Raw genomic sequence first — 14,289 nt, forward strand, 5'->3', positions numbered from 1 at the left:
TGCGGCCTGACTTGAAAGGCATCCTAACCGTCATGGATTTAAACCGCAAGTCAGTTCATCGTATAATTTTCAACTTTGCCTGGAGCTTTGCCTACAATTTATTTGCTGTTCTGCTGGCAGCAGACGCATTTATGTCACTCAACAACGCAAGGATTCCACCAGAGTTTGCCGGGCTGGGAGAGCTGGTCAGTGTGTTGCTCGTCATTCTGGCAGCTGTACTTTTGAAGTGGACAAGGTTCTGAACAAACCGGACGAATTTATGCTGTTTTGTCAATAATACATGGCTCAAGAAGAGAATAACAACACGAGTTCCCACCACGAACCCATGCCACAAGTGGAAACATACACCCAGCATTCCTGAGCTCACAAACTAGCACGGTGTGTAGCCTCCATATGGCCCCGTTTAATCCCCAACCTCACCCTCCTGATCCGGTCCATCTTATCCAACACCCTCGTCTCCAACCGCAACACGGTTTCCTTGTAGAAGGTCTGCGTGGTCCATTCGAATGAGCATCCCAGCGCCCTCTGCATGCCACCCTCACTTCCGCAAATGGGCAGGGCTTGGGGCGGCCTTCGAGCCTGGAACAACGTTGCCGTCATGCTGTACGTATCAACCAGCGTGAATACCTACGTGATGCCGTTAGTCAGACGTCTGCCATACGGGAAAGAAGAAAGAGAGCGAAATACCCTCAAATCCCCCGGCCCAGCGTTCTTCGCCTCCTCCACCATCCTCCTCGTCTCCTCCACAGCAGTGGGATCCTCACTCACAATGTATCTGCCTTCCTCTTCGATCTTGTGCACCGCCAGCGGCGAGCTCGCATACCAGCTCCACTTCAGCCTGCCCATGTCGGCACCCCATATCTTGCGCTCAATCTCGCCGATGGGCATGTACCCCTCGAACCCGAAGAAGAAGGGCTGGACGCCCCAGAACTTGCCGCCATACAGGATGCGGATGATGAAGGGGGAGGCCACCAGGATGGTGAGGGAATAGGCGAGGATAAATGCGCCAAATCCGCTGACTGGAGGCGTGGGGATCAGGGCAAGGATAGTGCCGACGATCAAAGGGATGATATTGACGCGCAGGAGCCACTTGAGGATGCGGCGGAAGAGGGCGGGGTATGAGGTTGTGAGGGGAGTGCAGAATTCGGACCAGTGAACTGTGGCGGCGAGGCAGCCGTCAAGGATGGTGGTATCGGTCTCAGGATTAAGCTGGGCATAGGAGTATTTTGGCTTTTGCTGCTGGGTGGAAGGACTCGGGAATTCGGTCATTTCTGTGACGGTGGGGGACCAAGACTCTTGGAGGGGGGAGTTGTAAGCTGGATGCGAGATCGACGTGGGTGGGCTGAGGGGAGCTTGGCTTTGGAACGAGACCTGAGAGCGGGAGGCAAGATGGGTTCGTGGCTGGCTTGCAACTGAAGGGGGGTATTGCCGCTTGGAGTGGGATAGGGGACTGGGTGGGAGGACCTTCTCGGAAGTAACCCCGTCATCATCTCGGTGGAAGAATTCCTGGTCATATTCGCGCTCATTCACCGCGTCCATCTTGGCTTCCTGTTCGTTGTAAACTCCGATGCCAGCCACCTGGACGCTGGGCTCAATGTCCCAAAGTCGGGCACCATACACGTCGGTTGTGTCGTACCACACCTGCTCTTCATGGTGCAACAAGCAAAGCATCCTCTCAAACAGTCGGTTGTTGTAATTCTCGAGAGACAAGCGAGCGAATGCGAGGAAGGCAGAGTCACTTCGGTGAACTGATGGCCGTCTGCCCAACAATCCCATGAGTGCACAGGAGTAGTCGCCAGGGAGGTACTGAGTCCCGGCTTGACGGGAACTGAAGCATTCCAAAGCAACTGTGGTGAGCTCGAGATCGCTCAGTTTGAGGTTGCCGGAGTAGTGGTCGATCAAGCGACGAACCTGGTAGCGATCTCTCGACGTCTCGAGACACCGGGCAGCTAACTGGTTTTTCGGAATGATTTGCTTCCGAATTGTGCCATATGGCGATGCTGAAGAATCCCGGAACGGGTCAGAGGCCTTGGCTGACGGCTCTTCCTCATGATCGGAGAAGTAGTAGCATGTTATCGTGGACCCTTTGCTGAGGAGAAGTTCTGGAAAGGTCCAAATGGGCTGAGACCAAGAAGTCAAGAGGGCGTAGCAGGGGTCCTTGTCGCTGTTCATGTCGGCCGAAGTATCCTCATCAGGCAGTCTGCCGAGAGCTATCGCCATACCGCTCGAACCTCGCACAATGTCGCTCATTCTCCAGACGTCCAGAGACAACTCCTCCTCAGGCGCTGTGAAGCAGTTCTCACTGATCCAATAGCAGCTCAAACCAGCCTCCTTAGTTGCACGCCGGGCCAGCTCATGGAGGGCTTCTTTGTCTTGGAGATTCTCTGTTTCGAGCTGAGAGACTCTCCAGGCAACGAAGAGATACTCGGGACAATGCTTTGCGTTCTGTTTCATCCACTTCAAGATGTCAGTTAGCATGGCGAGGTCACGGGTGGGTGTGGTGACAAACCTGCTTGACGTCGGTGGACTGATACGCCTGGTACTCTTCATCGTCCTGGACAACAACCTGCGGCTTCGTATCCAACCAACACAGACGCCGAGGTAGCAAGATGCGCTCAGTTCTCTCCGATACCGCACGGGGAGTCTTCTCAGAAGGGGGGGCGGCAAAAATGGCAGGTCTTTCTGTGACGGTCTTTTGGAACTGGATCTCTCCCTGATGGATACTGTTATCCAGGGGGTTGCGGCTAGTTTTCGGGCGTCCAAAGTATCGGTACGGCACAGCATCATAGTTCCCGCCATTCCTTACCTCTCCTCCTCCAGGTCTCACAGCAAAGTTCTGCTTGACAGTCAGCCTTCCTATCTCTTGTGTGCGGGGTGGGCAAAGTATCTCACCAAGAACAGCATCAAGGGTGTGATGGCAAGAGTTCGTCCGATAACTTGAGTAATGTCGCCAAAGCTGTACTCTTTGATTGGCTTGTTGACGTCGTCAACGTGACCGAACACCCAGTTGGATACCTTGAGGGGTGTGGGCCCGACATTCTTGATCTGTTTGCGCTTCCAGGTGCTGCCGCCTTTGCCGTTGCGAACATCATCGGTTGCCTGGACTTTGAGCTTGATGAATCTGCCACTGTTGTAGGAGATGGTGCAATCCGAGTAAACATCACTGTACGTCCGGCCAAAGACATCTCGGGACTTGTGCCGGGTCAGCTGGGTGTACTTGTGTGTCGGGGGTCATTGTGATGAGAGACAGGCAAGGCACAGGGCCTAACGGTGGGCCACTTGGGCTTTGCTCCCGGTTTGAGCAGCGGATTGGGTGTTGGATTGTGCAGTTGATGTCGTCTTGGGTCCACCTGCAAAGGTGGATGGAGGTGCTTGCTGAGGGCGTGTCTGCTCGGTGGGGGGCTGCTCGGTAGGGGGCTGCTGAACTTTTCGTCGTTGAAACCTGGGTTTTGCTCTGGACATTCCGTTTGACGATTGGCCGTGGAGGCGGTCAGGGGCTGGCCATCCAGGAGCCTGAGGTCAGTGTCAGCTTGTGTGACCAGTGGCGGGGCGCAATGGAGGTTATATACTTGCCATTCCAATGCTTGTTGCTGGGGCTTTGGTGCAACAGATCACTCTAGAGTGTTCCCACTTGCAACAGAACAAGGGGAATGGGAGTGGCGGGCAGGGTGGTGCAGGACGACGGTAAGAGCGTCCATGGGATCGAGCGGCTGAGGATGTGCACCTAGATATAATTTCCTTTAGGTGTTGCCATGAGTTTCGAACGAGCCATGGCTCGCTTGTTCCTGAGCTGAGCATACACACACCATACCTTAAACGCCAAAGGCTGAGTGTTCGAGGTACACCACACCGAAATCAGCGAAAATAGTATGCACCCTTTAATCTCCTAATGCATCAAGTATGCCGAATGGGACTGTCAGCTCGCTAGCGCCAGAGGAAGATGGTTTTATCGAAGGACACAATCTCATCTAATTCTGCATGTTGGGTGGTATCACGACAGCTGGCCGGGCGCGATGTCATGGCCTACCATGGTGAGTAAAGGGGGCAGTCTCTTAGCTGAACTGATGAGCGCTTAGTGGCTCATGCTATGGGCTTGGAAACATGCAGGCCTTCATTTTTCGGCATTTGCCGAGCCTCGTCCTCACCGACACGTTTGTGAAAGTTTGGAGGGCTTCTTCTCTGTTCGTGTTGAGTCCTGTTGCAAGAACGGACTGTCCGCTGCCGTCAAGAAGCAGGTTTTCCACGTTTCAAAATGTCACTATTCTTGAACAGAAGATTGTATCTTGAGCGCTTTCAACAAGATCGTCCCGCGCAAGGCGACGAATATGGTTGCACGCTCCTTCAGTGGCCCGGTGGTGAGTACCCCAGGGCCATGGCCAGTTAAAGCCAACCGTGTTGGATCTTAATGTTCTTCACAGCAACGACAGGTACACTTTGCCGGGATCACCTCACCCGAGCGACCGAGATTGCAGCTTTCCCTGCAAGCGAACTTACTATTGTGTCAGTATTTTTCCGCTATCTCTCTATCTTGGTCACCTGCTCATGAAATTCCCTAGCCTTGCTCCCATAGACGATCCGTCCCCTGACAGTCTTGCGGGCTTTGAGGCTTTGGTTGAGCGATATGATATCCCAGGTGCCTTTCTTGAAGAAAGAACGCAAGGAGTCTTGAACTCATTTGGTTATATTCCAGAAGGCCCCGGGTCATACTGTTAGTATTCTGCTCAAAACCAAAACCGCTCTCTCTTAGTTATAATTATGCTCACCTAAACACACAAGGTGTTTGGACACACTTTCTCCTCAAGGACATTGAACGAAATGAGACGTCGGGCGCCACTGAAATCTCTACAAAGCCTCAACGAAAGCCCCTGAATACCTGCCTTGTGAACTATTTTCGACGCATGTTTCTCTCTTCAAAAGCACCAACCACGGCCTCAGCTCAGCAATTCGAAATGCACCAACCGCGAATGTCCTACATTGAGACAAACAAAGACGATGCTGATGACTTTCTGCCAAGCTGGACGTCGAGGTCCCTTTTTCTTCGTGCAACCAACCACGGCGGTAACAATGCAAGAATCACGCTCCTCTGCTTTGAGCCCTCGCCTTTCTTAGAAGAGGAGCTCGTCAATTTGCCCCAACGCATCGATTGGAGTCAGATCATGGCGAATCCGTTCATTCTTCTCGAGATGATCATGTATGACTTGTACATGCAGCTCGATATCAATCTCTGGGAACTACGCGACATCTTTCAGGTTGAGCAAAAGCACTTCGGTTACCTCACCGCCAATCCAACACTCCCACTGGCAGACATTGACTTTTCGGCTCTCCATCTTCTGGCAGACTACATCATCATGCTTCGAGAGGGATGCCATGGTTTACTGAGCACCGTTGACGCAATTGTTGATCACTATCAAAAGTACAGCATGGTTGAGGATGCAATCCTGCGAGACAAAACATACGAGGCATTCAAATATTGCCGTCGTCTTGTCGCTTCGACGTCCGAACGTGCCGGCACATTCGAGAAACGGATCAACAACCTGGCAACTCTCTTTTTCAACCATATCTCCCAACAAGACAATGCAATGCTGATGAGGGACAGCTCAAGCGTCAAGGCCTTCGCTGTCGTCACCCTGGTTTTCCTCCCTGTAACGACAGTTGCGACTGTATGCGGCTCCGAGTTTTTCTACACGAGGTCAGAAGGGGGGATCAGAATGGATCCCACAGCATGGATCATGTTTGGGCTTTCTGCTGTGCTGAGTTTGGTGTTGCTGTGGATGTGGAATTTCTACACGCAAAGTTTGGAAGAAAAGTTCGCGTGAGGAAGAAGAAGAGCCATGGATGGGAGAGGAAAACAGGATGGGAAACTGGTCTTTTCTGCATAGACACAGAGTTGAAGTCCCTCCCTCCCTAGGTAGCGAGCTCCTACTGCGCTCCTGTACCGAGACTTACAAGCTTCCAGTAAACTCTCTCAAACCTCAAGCTCCTTATAAACCAGTCATCACCGACCTTGACCCAGACTTCGTGATAGTATCCTGCGCCAGTCCCATGAAACCCCCTCGTTTCCTCACCATCGCCAACATGAAAGATAACGCCCCAGATTGCCTTCACCTCCTTCCCATCTTTCCCGTCCACAAAGTAGAGCTCCCCCGGTCCCACAGAGTGAATGTACTGCAAGTCCTTGTTTCGTTCCTCAAAGTAATTAAGAAACGCGTCGCGATGGGAAAATGACATGCACTGGCCCCCCTCGGTCATTGGAATATCGGGGGTGAGGGCATCAACAAATGTGAATGTGGCTTCAGGGAGAGCAAACTCGGAGAATCGACGCCATTGTTTGGTATCTGCGGATCGACAGTAGAGAGCCTTTTTACGACGAATAAGCTCGGCAATCTCGTAGGGGACGATGTTAGTGGTCATTATGGCTTGGCTGGAAGGTTTCTGTCTTGACTGGCTTTTCTCTGCTTTGATGGAAAAGTCTGAGCGTAACCAATTTTTAGGTATAGTAGGTACCTTGTCTCGTCGAGGTTGAACCCCGCTTCTCAATGGAGTTGTAACACACGGTGAACAGCTGATTGAGTGAGACAGGTACACACAGGCCACGGTAGTAACGTGATTGGGCTGATCGACAATATATTTCCCCGCTTGGGAGTTTTGCATCCCCTTCAGGTGTTGAAACCTGAAATGTGCAGGATACCTACCGTGAGTCGAGGCAGTTGCTCACTACTCTCTCCATCCGTATCTCATCTCTTTTTAAAAAAAATTTGCCTGATCTTTGGAAAATTTGGGCGTTTGACACCTAGTCAGCTTTACTGAGAGTTCAGAGCATATACCTTGGTACCAATTTGCTGCGTTGGTGGTTTCCTGCGAATTCAACCGACCATTTACACTTCTTGATTGTAATCGAGAAAAGGAATCCCTTGTGACTCCAGATCCTTTCGTGTAATATAAGGCTAACAGGAGTACAAGCGAAGAAATTAAAGCACATAAATACTTGCACCATTAGGGTTGGCGCAGCAGCCATCACGAATCCTTGGCTTTGACAGCTAGCACATTCGAGATGACACAATTAGCTGTCAGCTGGTAAGGCGGCGCAAGATCCAGCTGTTAATTTTATTTGCCGTATGCATTGCCTTATTTTGTGTATCTCATTTGTTTACCGACTCCCTATAAGGCCACCAAGATGGAGCTGTGTCTGGCCTCAACCTTGGCAGCCATGTCGCTTCTCATGATTACCACGTCCGCCCCTGAGTGTCTGAAACTGCCTTTTCTTGACAGATAACAGCGACCTCTCGCTGTACCTCGAATTTCAGCTATCATCTCTCCTCTCTTCAACACTTCAAACCGGGCATTGTTTCCAGTCCCTGGTGTTTTACAATGTTGGCTCTTACCAAGAGGGTATCGCCATATCGTGCGGCTACTTTCTTTCTCATACTTTGCAGGTGTGGGGTTGAAACAAGGATATCAAATACTCCCTCCACAGAGAACTTCGTTAGAAGATCTGGGGTAACAGGTAGGTTCGCTTCGTGTTAGCCACACCTCTGTTTGCGTCCTTGCATTTGTATTCTGACTTTGAGCCCTGTTTAGCTGTTCTTCTAGGGGATTACGTTTACATCGATGGAGGCAAAATATCCCAGCTGGACGACGGTGTAATACCTAAGGAAGGAAGGCACCTAGTCAACACGACGATATCCATTGACATGTCCCAACCGTGGAAGAGCGAGTCCGTGGCCTTGCGAGAGATTTCCAGGTTCAACGAAGGCGTACAATGTAGAACAAGGGGCGCCATTTGGGCGAACGCTGAGAAAGGCGAGTTTTGGATTTGGGGTGGCTACCTGCCAAAAATTGCTGATGGCATGAATGACACGTTTATCTGGAAATTTACCGCCGACGGTTGGGGCGGTGGCTCTTGGGCTAAGGAAACCCCTTTAAACTTCGAAAAGCTTCCCAGTTTGCAGCAAACTAAAGATAGTGCGGTTATGGTAGCTCACGACAAGGGCTATGTTCTGGGGGGTGTAGGAAGCTGGCTACCGTCGGACGAAGATGCAGGCCCCGGAATGGTAACCTACGATTTTAGATCCAAGGTGGTGGACAACGGGACAGGCCCTGCCATTGGCATCTTGGGTAAAACAGCCACATTGACAGGAGCAAACCTCCTGTTTATGCCAGGATATAACATGCCGAACGGGCTTGGTTTGGTCCTTGGGGGGCATGCACTTGTTACTTTCGATGGAACAGCAAAGGTTGAGGAGTTGCATCCACTGGACTTGCACAATCTGACATTCTTTGATCCGGTAACCAACGAACAGTACTGGCAGCTGACAACAGGAGACATACCTCCCTCTCCCCGCTCACGCGCTTGTGTCGCTGGACCCTTCCGCACACCTGGAGGAAATTACGATTTGTAGGTAGACCTTTCAGTCTTTGTCTCATCTCATATTTTGTTCACTCTAATGCAATTGCTAACACGTATATTTGACAAGATTTCTTTTCGGTGGAGAAAACAAACCGACAGACACTCGGTATGATGATGCCTACGTCTTGAGCCTTCCTGGCTTCGTTTGGACCAAAGTGCCATCCCCAGCGCCGGGGGGGTCGCGTGCTTACCACTCTTGCTTGGCTGTTGGAAGAAACCAAGTGCTGAGTGTCGGTGGGACGCGTGGTGGAGGCTTTGATAATGACTGGAGGTCTCCCGACCCTGTGCCCCAAGGCTTGCTTTTGTTCAACATGACCTCTCTGAGATGGCAACTTGAGTACTTCGTCGAAGGCGACCTTGTTTCGGGATATGAGCGAGCAAGCACTATTAGGAATTGGTACCAAAACGGGTTCGTCTAAGACCTATACCCCTTACCTTTTTTTTAGGGAGTTTTGAACTAACCGCAGTCAACAAGTTCACTGGATCGTGTCCAATGGTCTTCAGAGAAGGTGCAAAGAATGTTTGGGGGCTCAGGGGCGGTGAAAAGCACTGTGCCAGATGTATCAGATTCGGATGCATCGCCTTCCAACACTACCATCAATGTTGCAACAGCCACTGTAACATCTGAACCTAATCCGTCAACGATACCATTAGCAACAGTAGTGGGTGGCATATGCGGAGCCTTTGCTCTAGCTTTTGTTGTTTCTGTCTTGGGCTGGTTCATTTACCGTTCGAGACAGAAACGAGCACCGGTGAAAGAGACAGATAAATGGCCAAGGAGTCAGGATAAGTGCATTGAGACAGGGCCAGATGGATATTATGTCTACGGGATTCCAGGCGAGTTACAGGGTACCACTGTACGGGACAGTTCAATGAACTGGCCAGCGCAAGAGCTTGACTCGGGCCATCAGTACCCCGAGCTGTCTGATGGCCGGTCATAGGCTGTGGATATATGAAATGCAAAGAGTATCAACTTCTTGGAAAGTGGAACACTGGAATCTCAAACTTGTGTTTGATATCGGCGTCAACCTCACTTATTATCAGGTATTTGGCCACGAGATGGCATAACAGACCATTTAGAGGTGCATACTATCGTCGTATTGTAAGATCAAGTATATCGGGTTGAGCGAGGCTTGTTTAACTCATGCCTGTAAAAGCCCAAGGATCAACTACCCTCTTTTCAAATCTCATCTCCCCGATCTCATCATTATCATTGACTTCACCGTCAACATCTCCTCCCTCAAGAACGCGCACCCCAACACTCCCACACTCAGCGACAGTTCCATTTCCACTCCCCAACCCCAGCTGCATCCCGCAACCAGCCCATTCCCTCACCTCACCCACATCAGTCCCGTTCCTCATCGCCCCACAGCTCAGTCCCCCATCTTGTGTACACCCCAAGGCAACATAATCATCGCCCCAAACATCCAACATCTCTTTGCTCACCATCCATATCTCGCCTCTTTGCCCTTCTTTTACCCCAATAGCCGCCACATAAGGTCTTTGCTCCTCCGTCTCATCCACCAGCCCGACAACGCAAAGGTAACCACCCGCTTCAATGCTAAACCGGCTCGCTTGAGAGCTGCGTGAACCAAACAAAAGAGCGCGGGCGGACAGGTAGACGAACCAGTTGTCGAATGGGGTTGAAGGGTAGGATATCTGCAAGGAAAAAGGCGCCGAGGATTCACCACACGAGGTCGGAAAGATTGCAGTCGGGGTCGGAATCGATGACGTTGTGGTTGTGTTGGCCCAGCGAACGGTGGTGTTGGCAAATGTAAAGGTCGTGTTGGCTGTGAAGAGTCGAGTCCCGGTGGTCAGTGCTGCTGTGGAGGTGGCTTTGGTGGTGTTGAGCCACAAGGGACGAGAAGAGGTGGTGTTTGACAGGTGGGAGAGGCCTGTTCCAGTGGCAGTCCCAGTGAGAAGAGCTACCTTGTGGGCTTGGAGGGAGGTGGTGTTGGTGCGGGAAAAGAAGCCGAGGGCCGTGATGTTGAGTCGCCAGAATGGGAGGTGAAAGCCCTGCGAGGGCTTCGCGGATGCAGTGGTGGTGTTGAGGTAGCGGCCCGTCTGGCTGATGTGTGAAAGAGAGCCACCTGCTGAGATGCTGCCTTTTTCTGCGGTGGTTACTGTGATCAGAGTCGTGGTGTTCATCACATACACCACTGGACTCTTGCTTGGACTTGTTGATGAGACGGTGGTGTTCAAAAAGCGGCCTGTCGGTGAAGTTCTCTCCGTGTTTGGACTTGCTCCGGTTAATCGAGTCTGTGGTCGGGCTGTTTCTTGGGACGAGCTTGTTGCTAGTGATGATGACAACTTGAGTGCTGCGAGAGTCTTTGAAGTAACTGGCAGTCGGCTACTATTGTTTAAAGAGCTGCCCAATATTTTCGAGCTTACCGTTCGAGTTATCATTAAGGTGGCAGTCGACGATCGGATGGTTGAAGTGGTTGTCACACGCGTGATGCTCACACAGGAACATGACGAGGCAAAGTCTGCGATCGACGAACAGAGGATTGTCGGAGCTACACCCGAGGTCAGGTTCGAGAGAAACCCATCCTTCGTGTATTTGCCCTTCCACAGTTTTCCATATCTGTTATCCGTCTCCAGTGTGCCATTCTTGGGTGAACTGGTTGTGTTGAAGGACTTGGTAGTAGTCGCGGTGTCAGACTTAGAACCGGTGAGAGTAACTGTCACAGTTCTTCATCGAGGCTTGTATCAGTAAATTTTCTTCTTGCTTGGAAAATAGTAGGTCGTTCATACCGTCCTGCGACTTTGGTGGTGATGTGGGAGGTCAAAATGCATTCAGGTATAAAGCTCGACCGAGTCGAGTTGTTTCCCGCTGCAAAGACGATGGCATTCGAGAAAGACCCAGCCCAAAAGACTAAGGAGAAGAATTTCATGTCTGCGTTCTCTCAGCACTTAGTCTTGCATTATCGTGATGATCTCCGTCGACGGCGCCGTGAGGAACTGAAGATCAATCCCCCACCAGACGCGACCTGCGCGTGCAGAAACACTTTAAATGACAGACATGGAGCAACGCCTTGTTTTTAAGAATTCCATGTTTCTGCTTCCAAGAAACCGGTTCTATGACGGAAGTCGACTGTTTTTTGGTTTCCTTCAGATTGCGTACCCTTGCTCTTAGTTGCGGTCTTATACCCGGCGTCCAATGACGCCCCTGGGTGCCCCTGGCGGATGTTGATCATTGCCCGTCTTGGCCACACTCTGATCAAATACACCATATTACCATCGAGAGCTCAATCGTAATTTTTCTCTCTACAGTTATTATGCGTCAGGCCAACCCGGCACAGATTAAATAAATCAACAAAGCTGAAATACTAAAGATTGACCAATCAATGATAAATAATTGCTAGTGATATAGAGTGAAGGCCCAGCGGCCCAGCCAGCTGATCGCTACGATAGGGGATAACCCCTGTATATCTTCCGTAGTATAGTGGTCAGTATGTGAGCTTGTCATCAACACCGACTTCGCTCGAGACCCGGGTTCAATTCCCGGCGGGAGAGATCATAACTTTTTTGCATTTTTACCAACGAAACCGTCTCTGTTTCAGTCACAATGCTAACCCAGGTAGAATTTCTTCTTTTGTTCTAGGCCCGACGCGGGTCCCGCTTTGCCATGTATGTGCCGGCAGCGGGTTTTAGCGGGAATTTGGCGGGGAAGCCGTTGTCACAAGCTTCTGTTGTTCTCGAAGCATGGAACGGCCAGTGACCATCAAAGCAGCGCTTCACTCGTCCCATTTTCCCAATCGGAAGACGGCGAATGGCGCGAGATGACTCAGCCATTCAGGCAGATGTGCTCCATGGCTTCCGGGGGATGCAACGGCCTGATCTCCTGGATAAGTCAACGCGACCGCGCTTCACCGTCCTCCTTCCTGTTGCGGGCTGAGGGGCCTTATCGTCGGTGAAGCTCTCTCCATCGCCAAGTACCGTAGTGCCGATTTTTTGTGGCAGTCGCCTTCTCATTGCCAGACCAGCAACACAGGCAAACCTTGCCACTGTTGATCAAATAATAAAACCGAGACTGTTTTTCCCCCCATTTCCTTCTTTTATTATTATTCTCACTCATTCACTTTTACTCACCATCCGCCTTCACACACACCTCACTCCCATCCGTCCATCGGTAGCTGCTTCGTATCGCACACCCCGCAGTACCATTCGTCAAAAAAAAAACCGACCCCACCACCGTCACAAACATGGCCGAATCTCAGGAGCTGTCCATGGACCTCCCCGTTATTGACCTCGACGTCTTCCTTCACAACCCCCGTGACTCTGTTGAAGTGCAGGCAGAATGCGTCAAAGCCGCCAACGCTCTCATCACCTACGGCGCACTGGTGCTCCACGATTCGCGCGTGTCTGAGGATGACAACACCATTTTCCTTGACCTCCTGGAAGATTACTTCGCCCAACCAGAAGAAGATCTCAAGAAGGATGAGCGCCCAGAGCTCAGCTACCAGATTGGTGTCACGCTCGAGAACACCGAAAAGCCCAAGTGCGCCGTCGATGAGCCATGCCTGAACGTGATCGAGAGACTCGCCCCTTCAGAGCGCCCCTTGGATATCAAGGGCCACGAACCCGACCCGAAGTGCAGATTCTTCTGGAGAATGGTCGAGGCCCCTCCATATGAGACTCAGTTCCCAGGCTTGAACGCCGACAACATCACTCCTGATGCGCCCCATATCAAGGAGAGATGGGGACCAGTCATGAACCAGTGGGGAACATCCATGAAGAATGCGTAAGTCCTTGCAATTTCTTGTGATTTTAGATATCCAAAGTATGTTGCTAACGTTGGCTATTGCTGCAGCGTGGAAGGCCTCACCCAGATGGCCGCCGTTGGCCTTGGCCTCCCAGCCGAGACCTTCAAAGATGCTGGCCGCTACGGCCCTCATCTCCTGGCCCCTACTGCCTCTGATCTCCAAAAGTATGGCAAGGTCAACACGATCCTCGCCGGCTTCCACACCGATCTTAACTTTCTCACCATCCACGGTCGCTCCCGCTATCCCGGCCTCCACATCTGGGCTCGCAACACAGGAAAAAAGATCCCAGTCAAGATCCCGCAGGGCAACTACTTGCTGGTCCAAGCCGGTAAGCAGCTCGAGCACATCACCGGTGGCCTTATCAAGGCTGGCTTCCACGAGGTCGTGGTCAACGAGAGCACCGTCAAGGTAATCAACGATCGCAAGGAGAAATTCCCCAACAGGCCACTCGTGAGAATCAGCAGCACCTTCTTCTGGCACTTGTCCAGCGATTACGACTTGGTGCCCATCCCCGAGCTGAAGCAAAAGGCCAAGGAGGTCCGAGCTGCCCAGTTCAACTTGGGCAAGGATGAGGGCGAGGAGGTCGAGTACCCTGCTCTCAAGGTCGGAGAGCAGGTGTCCAATGAGCTGAGGCACATTGCGCTCATGGCGAAATAACTGACAGGATTTTTCCTGTGGCATTTCTTTTTTGCTTTTTTCGGTGTGATTCAAGCCACGGCATATGACAGGTGTCAAATGGGTTGCACAGCATTAGCGCTGCGGGATTGGGTCATTTTTATGAGGTCATGTGTAATGCCTCAACATGGTGTCTTAGACCTTGGGTACCTAGTAAACAAGCGAGTCTTCAACGACTATTGTATCATATCACAAATGTATTTATATTTTTGCATAATCCGGGGTACATCTGGCAAGGAGAAAATTACCATCTGCACAGTGAGCTCTGGGTCCAGTGACAATGACAGACCATCAAGGTCCTCCGCCCACTCGCTCACCGCCTGCCTGATCACGAGTTCTGCCGCCTTCAGATCTTTGTTCCAGCTTTGGCCGCTCAACCCCCAGTCTACAGTAGAAGGCAGGCATCCATTTGAACACTAGATATCTAATGAACTCTTTCTA

The 14,289-nt window shown here is 51.3% G+C and overlaps 6 protein-coding genes and 1 non-coding gene across 7 annotated transcripts; 4 read left to right on the forward strand and 3 right to left on the reverse strand.

The window, feature by feature from the left end:
* Positions 1–363: 363 nt before the first annotated feature.
* On the reverse strand, positions 364–3,888 carry QC764_704710 (uncharacterized protein; the record flags this gene model as incomplete). The annotated part of the gene is made up of 5 exons (XM_062950131.1): positions 3,574–3,888; positions 2,893–3,513; positions 2,510–2,836; positions 688–2,457; positions 364–627 (listed from the first exon to the last, which is right to left on the reverse strand). The coding sequence occupies exons 2-5, from the start codon at positions 2,902–2,904 to the stop codon at positions 364–366; spliced, it is 2,373 nt and encodes a 790-aa protein (XP_062795795.1). The 5' UTR covers positions 2,905–3,513; positions 3,574–3,888.
* Positions 3,889–4,208: 320 nt separating this feature from the next.
* Positions 4,209–5,971, forward strand: QC764_704700 (uncharacterized protein). The gene is made up of 4 exons (XM_062950130.1): positions 4,209–4,355; positions 4,419–4,500; positions 4,557–4,708; positions 4,777–5,971. Exons 1-4 carry the CDS (start codon positions 4,253–4,255, stop codon positions 5,814–5,816), a joined length of 1,377 nt encoding a protein of 458 aa, XP_062795796.1. The 5' UTR covers positions 4,209–4,252; the 3' UTR covers positions 5,817–5,971.
* QC764_704695 (uncharacterized protein) lies at positions 5,920–6,411 on the reverse strand (the record flags this gene model as incomplete). Its single annotated transcript, XM_062950129.1, has 1 exon — positions 5,920–6,411. One exon carries the CDS (start codon positions 6,409–6,411, stop codon positions 5,920–5,922), a length of 492 nt encoding a protein of 163 aa, XP_062795797.1.
* A 1,280-nt stretch (positions 6,412–7,691) lies between these two features.
* On the forward strand, positions 7,692–9,348 carry QC764_704690 (uncharacterized protein; the record flags this gene model as incomplete). Its single annotated transcript, XM_062950128.1, has 3 exons — positions 7,692–8,395; positions 8,475–8,816; positions 8,883–9,348. 3 exons carry the CDS (start codon positions 7,692–7,694, stop codon positions 9,346–9,348), a joined length of 1,512 nt encoding a protein of 503 aa, XP_062795798.1.
* A 196-nt stretch (positions 9,349–9,544) lies between these two features.
* QC764_704680 (uncharacterized protein) lies at positions 9,545–11,496 on the reverse strand (the record flags this gene model as incomplete). Its single annotated transcript, XM_062950127.1, has 2 exons — positions 11,162–11,496; positions 9,545–11,027 (listed from the first exon to the last, which is right to left on the reverse strand). The coding sequence occupies exons 1-2, from the start codon at positions 11,299–11,301 to the stop codon at positions 9,545–9,547; spliced, it is 1,623 nt and encodes a 540-aa protein (XP_062795799.1). The 5' UTR covers positions 11,302–11,496.
* Positions 11,497–11,838: 342 nt separating this feature from the next.
* On the forward strand, positions 11,839–11,923 carry QC764_0109720. The gene has a single exon. It is a non-coding gene; the product is annotated as a tRNA-Asp (tRNA).
* Positions 11,924–11,959: 36 nt separating this feature from the next.
* QC764_704670 (uncharacterized protein) lies at positions 11,960–14,123 on the forward strand. The gene is made up of 2 exons (XM_062950126.1): positions 11,960–13,151; positions 13,221–14,123. Exons 1-2 carry the CDS (start codon positions 12,613–12,615, stop codon positions 13,828–13,830), a joined length of 1,149 nt encoding a protein of 382 aa, XP_062795800.1. The 5' UTR covers positions 11,960–12,612; the 3' UTR covers positions 13,831–14,123.
* Positions 14,124–14,289: the final 166 nt, after the last annotated feature.

Source organism: Podospora pseudoanserina (genome assembly GCF_035222485.1).
Source record: "Podospora pseudoanserina strain CBS 124.78 chromosome 7 map unlocalized CBS124.78p_7.2, whole genome shotgun sequence".
NCBI lineage: Eukaryota > Fungi > Ascomycota > Sordariomycetes > Sordariales > Podosporaceae > Podospora > Podospora pseudoanserina.

Coding starts and splice junctions, on each gene's coding strand:
- QC764_704670 (XM_062950126.1), top strand. CDS start 12,613: ATGGCCGAATCTCAGGAGCTGTCCATGGACCTCCCCGTTATTGACCTC. Junction 13,152..13,220: donor GGAACATCCATGAAGAATGC/GTAAGTCCTTGC, acceptor CTATTGCTGCAG/CGTGGAAGGCCTCACCCAGA.
- QC764_704700 (XM_062950130.1), top strand. CDS start 4,253: ATGTCACTATTCTTGAACAGAAGATTGTATCTTGAGCGCTTTCAACAA. Junction 4,501..4,556: donor GCAAGCGAACTTACTATTGT/GTCAGTATTTTT, acceptor GAAATTCCCTAG/CCTTGCTCCCATAGACGATC. Junction 4,709..4,776: donor AGAAGGCCCCGGGTCATACT/GTTAGTATTCTG, acceptor TAAACACACAAG/GTGTTTGGACACACTTTCTC.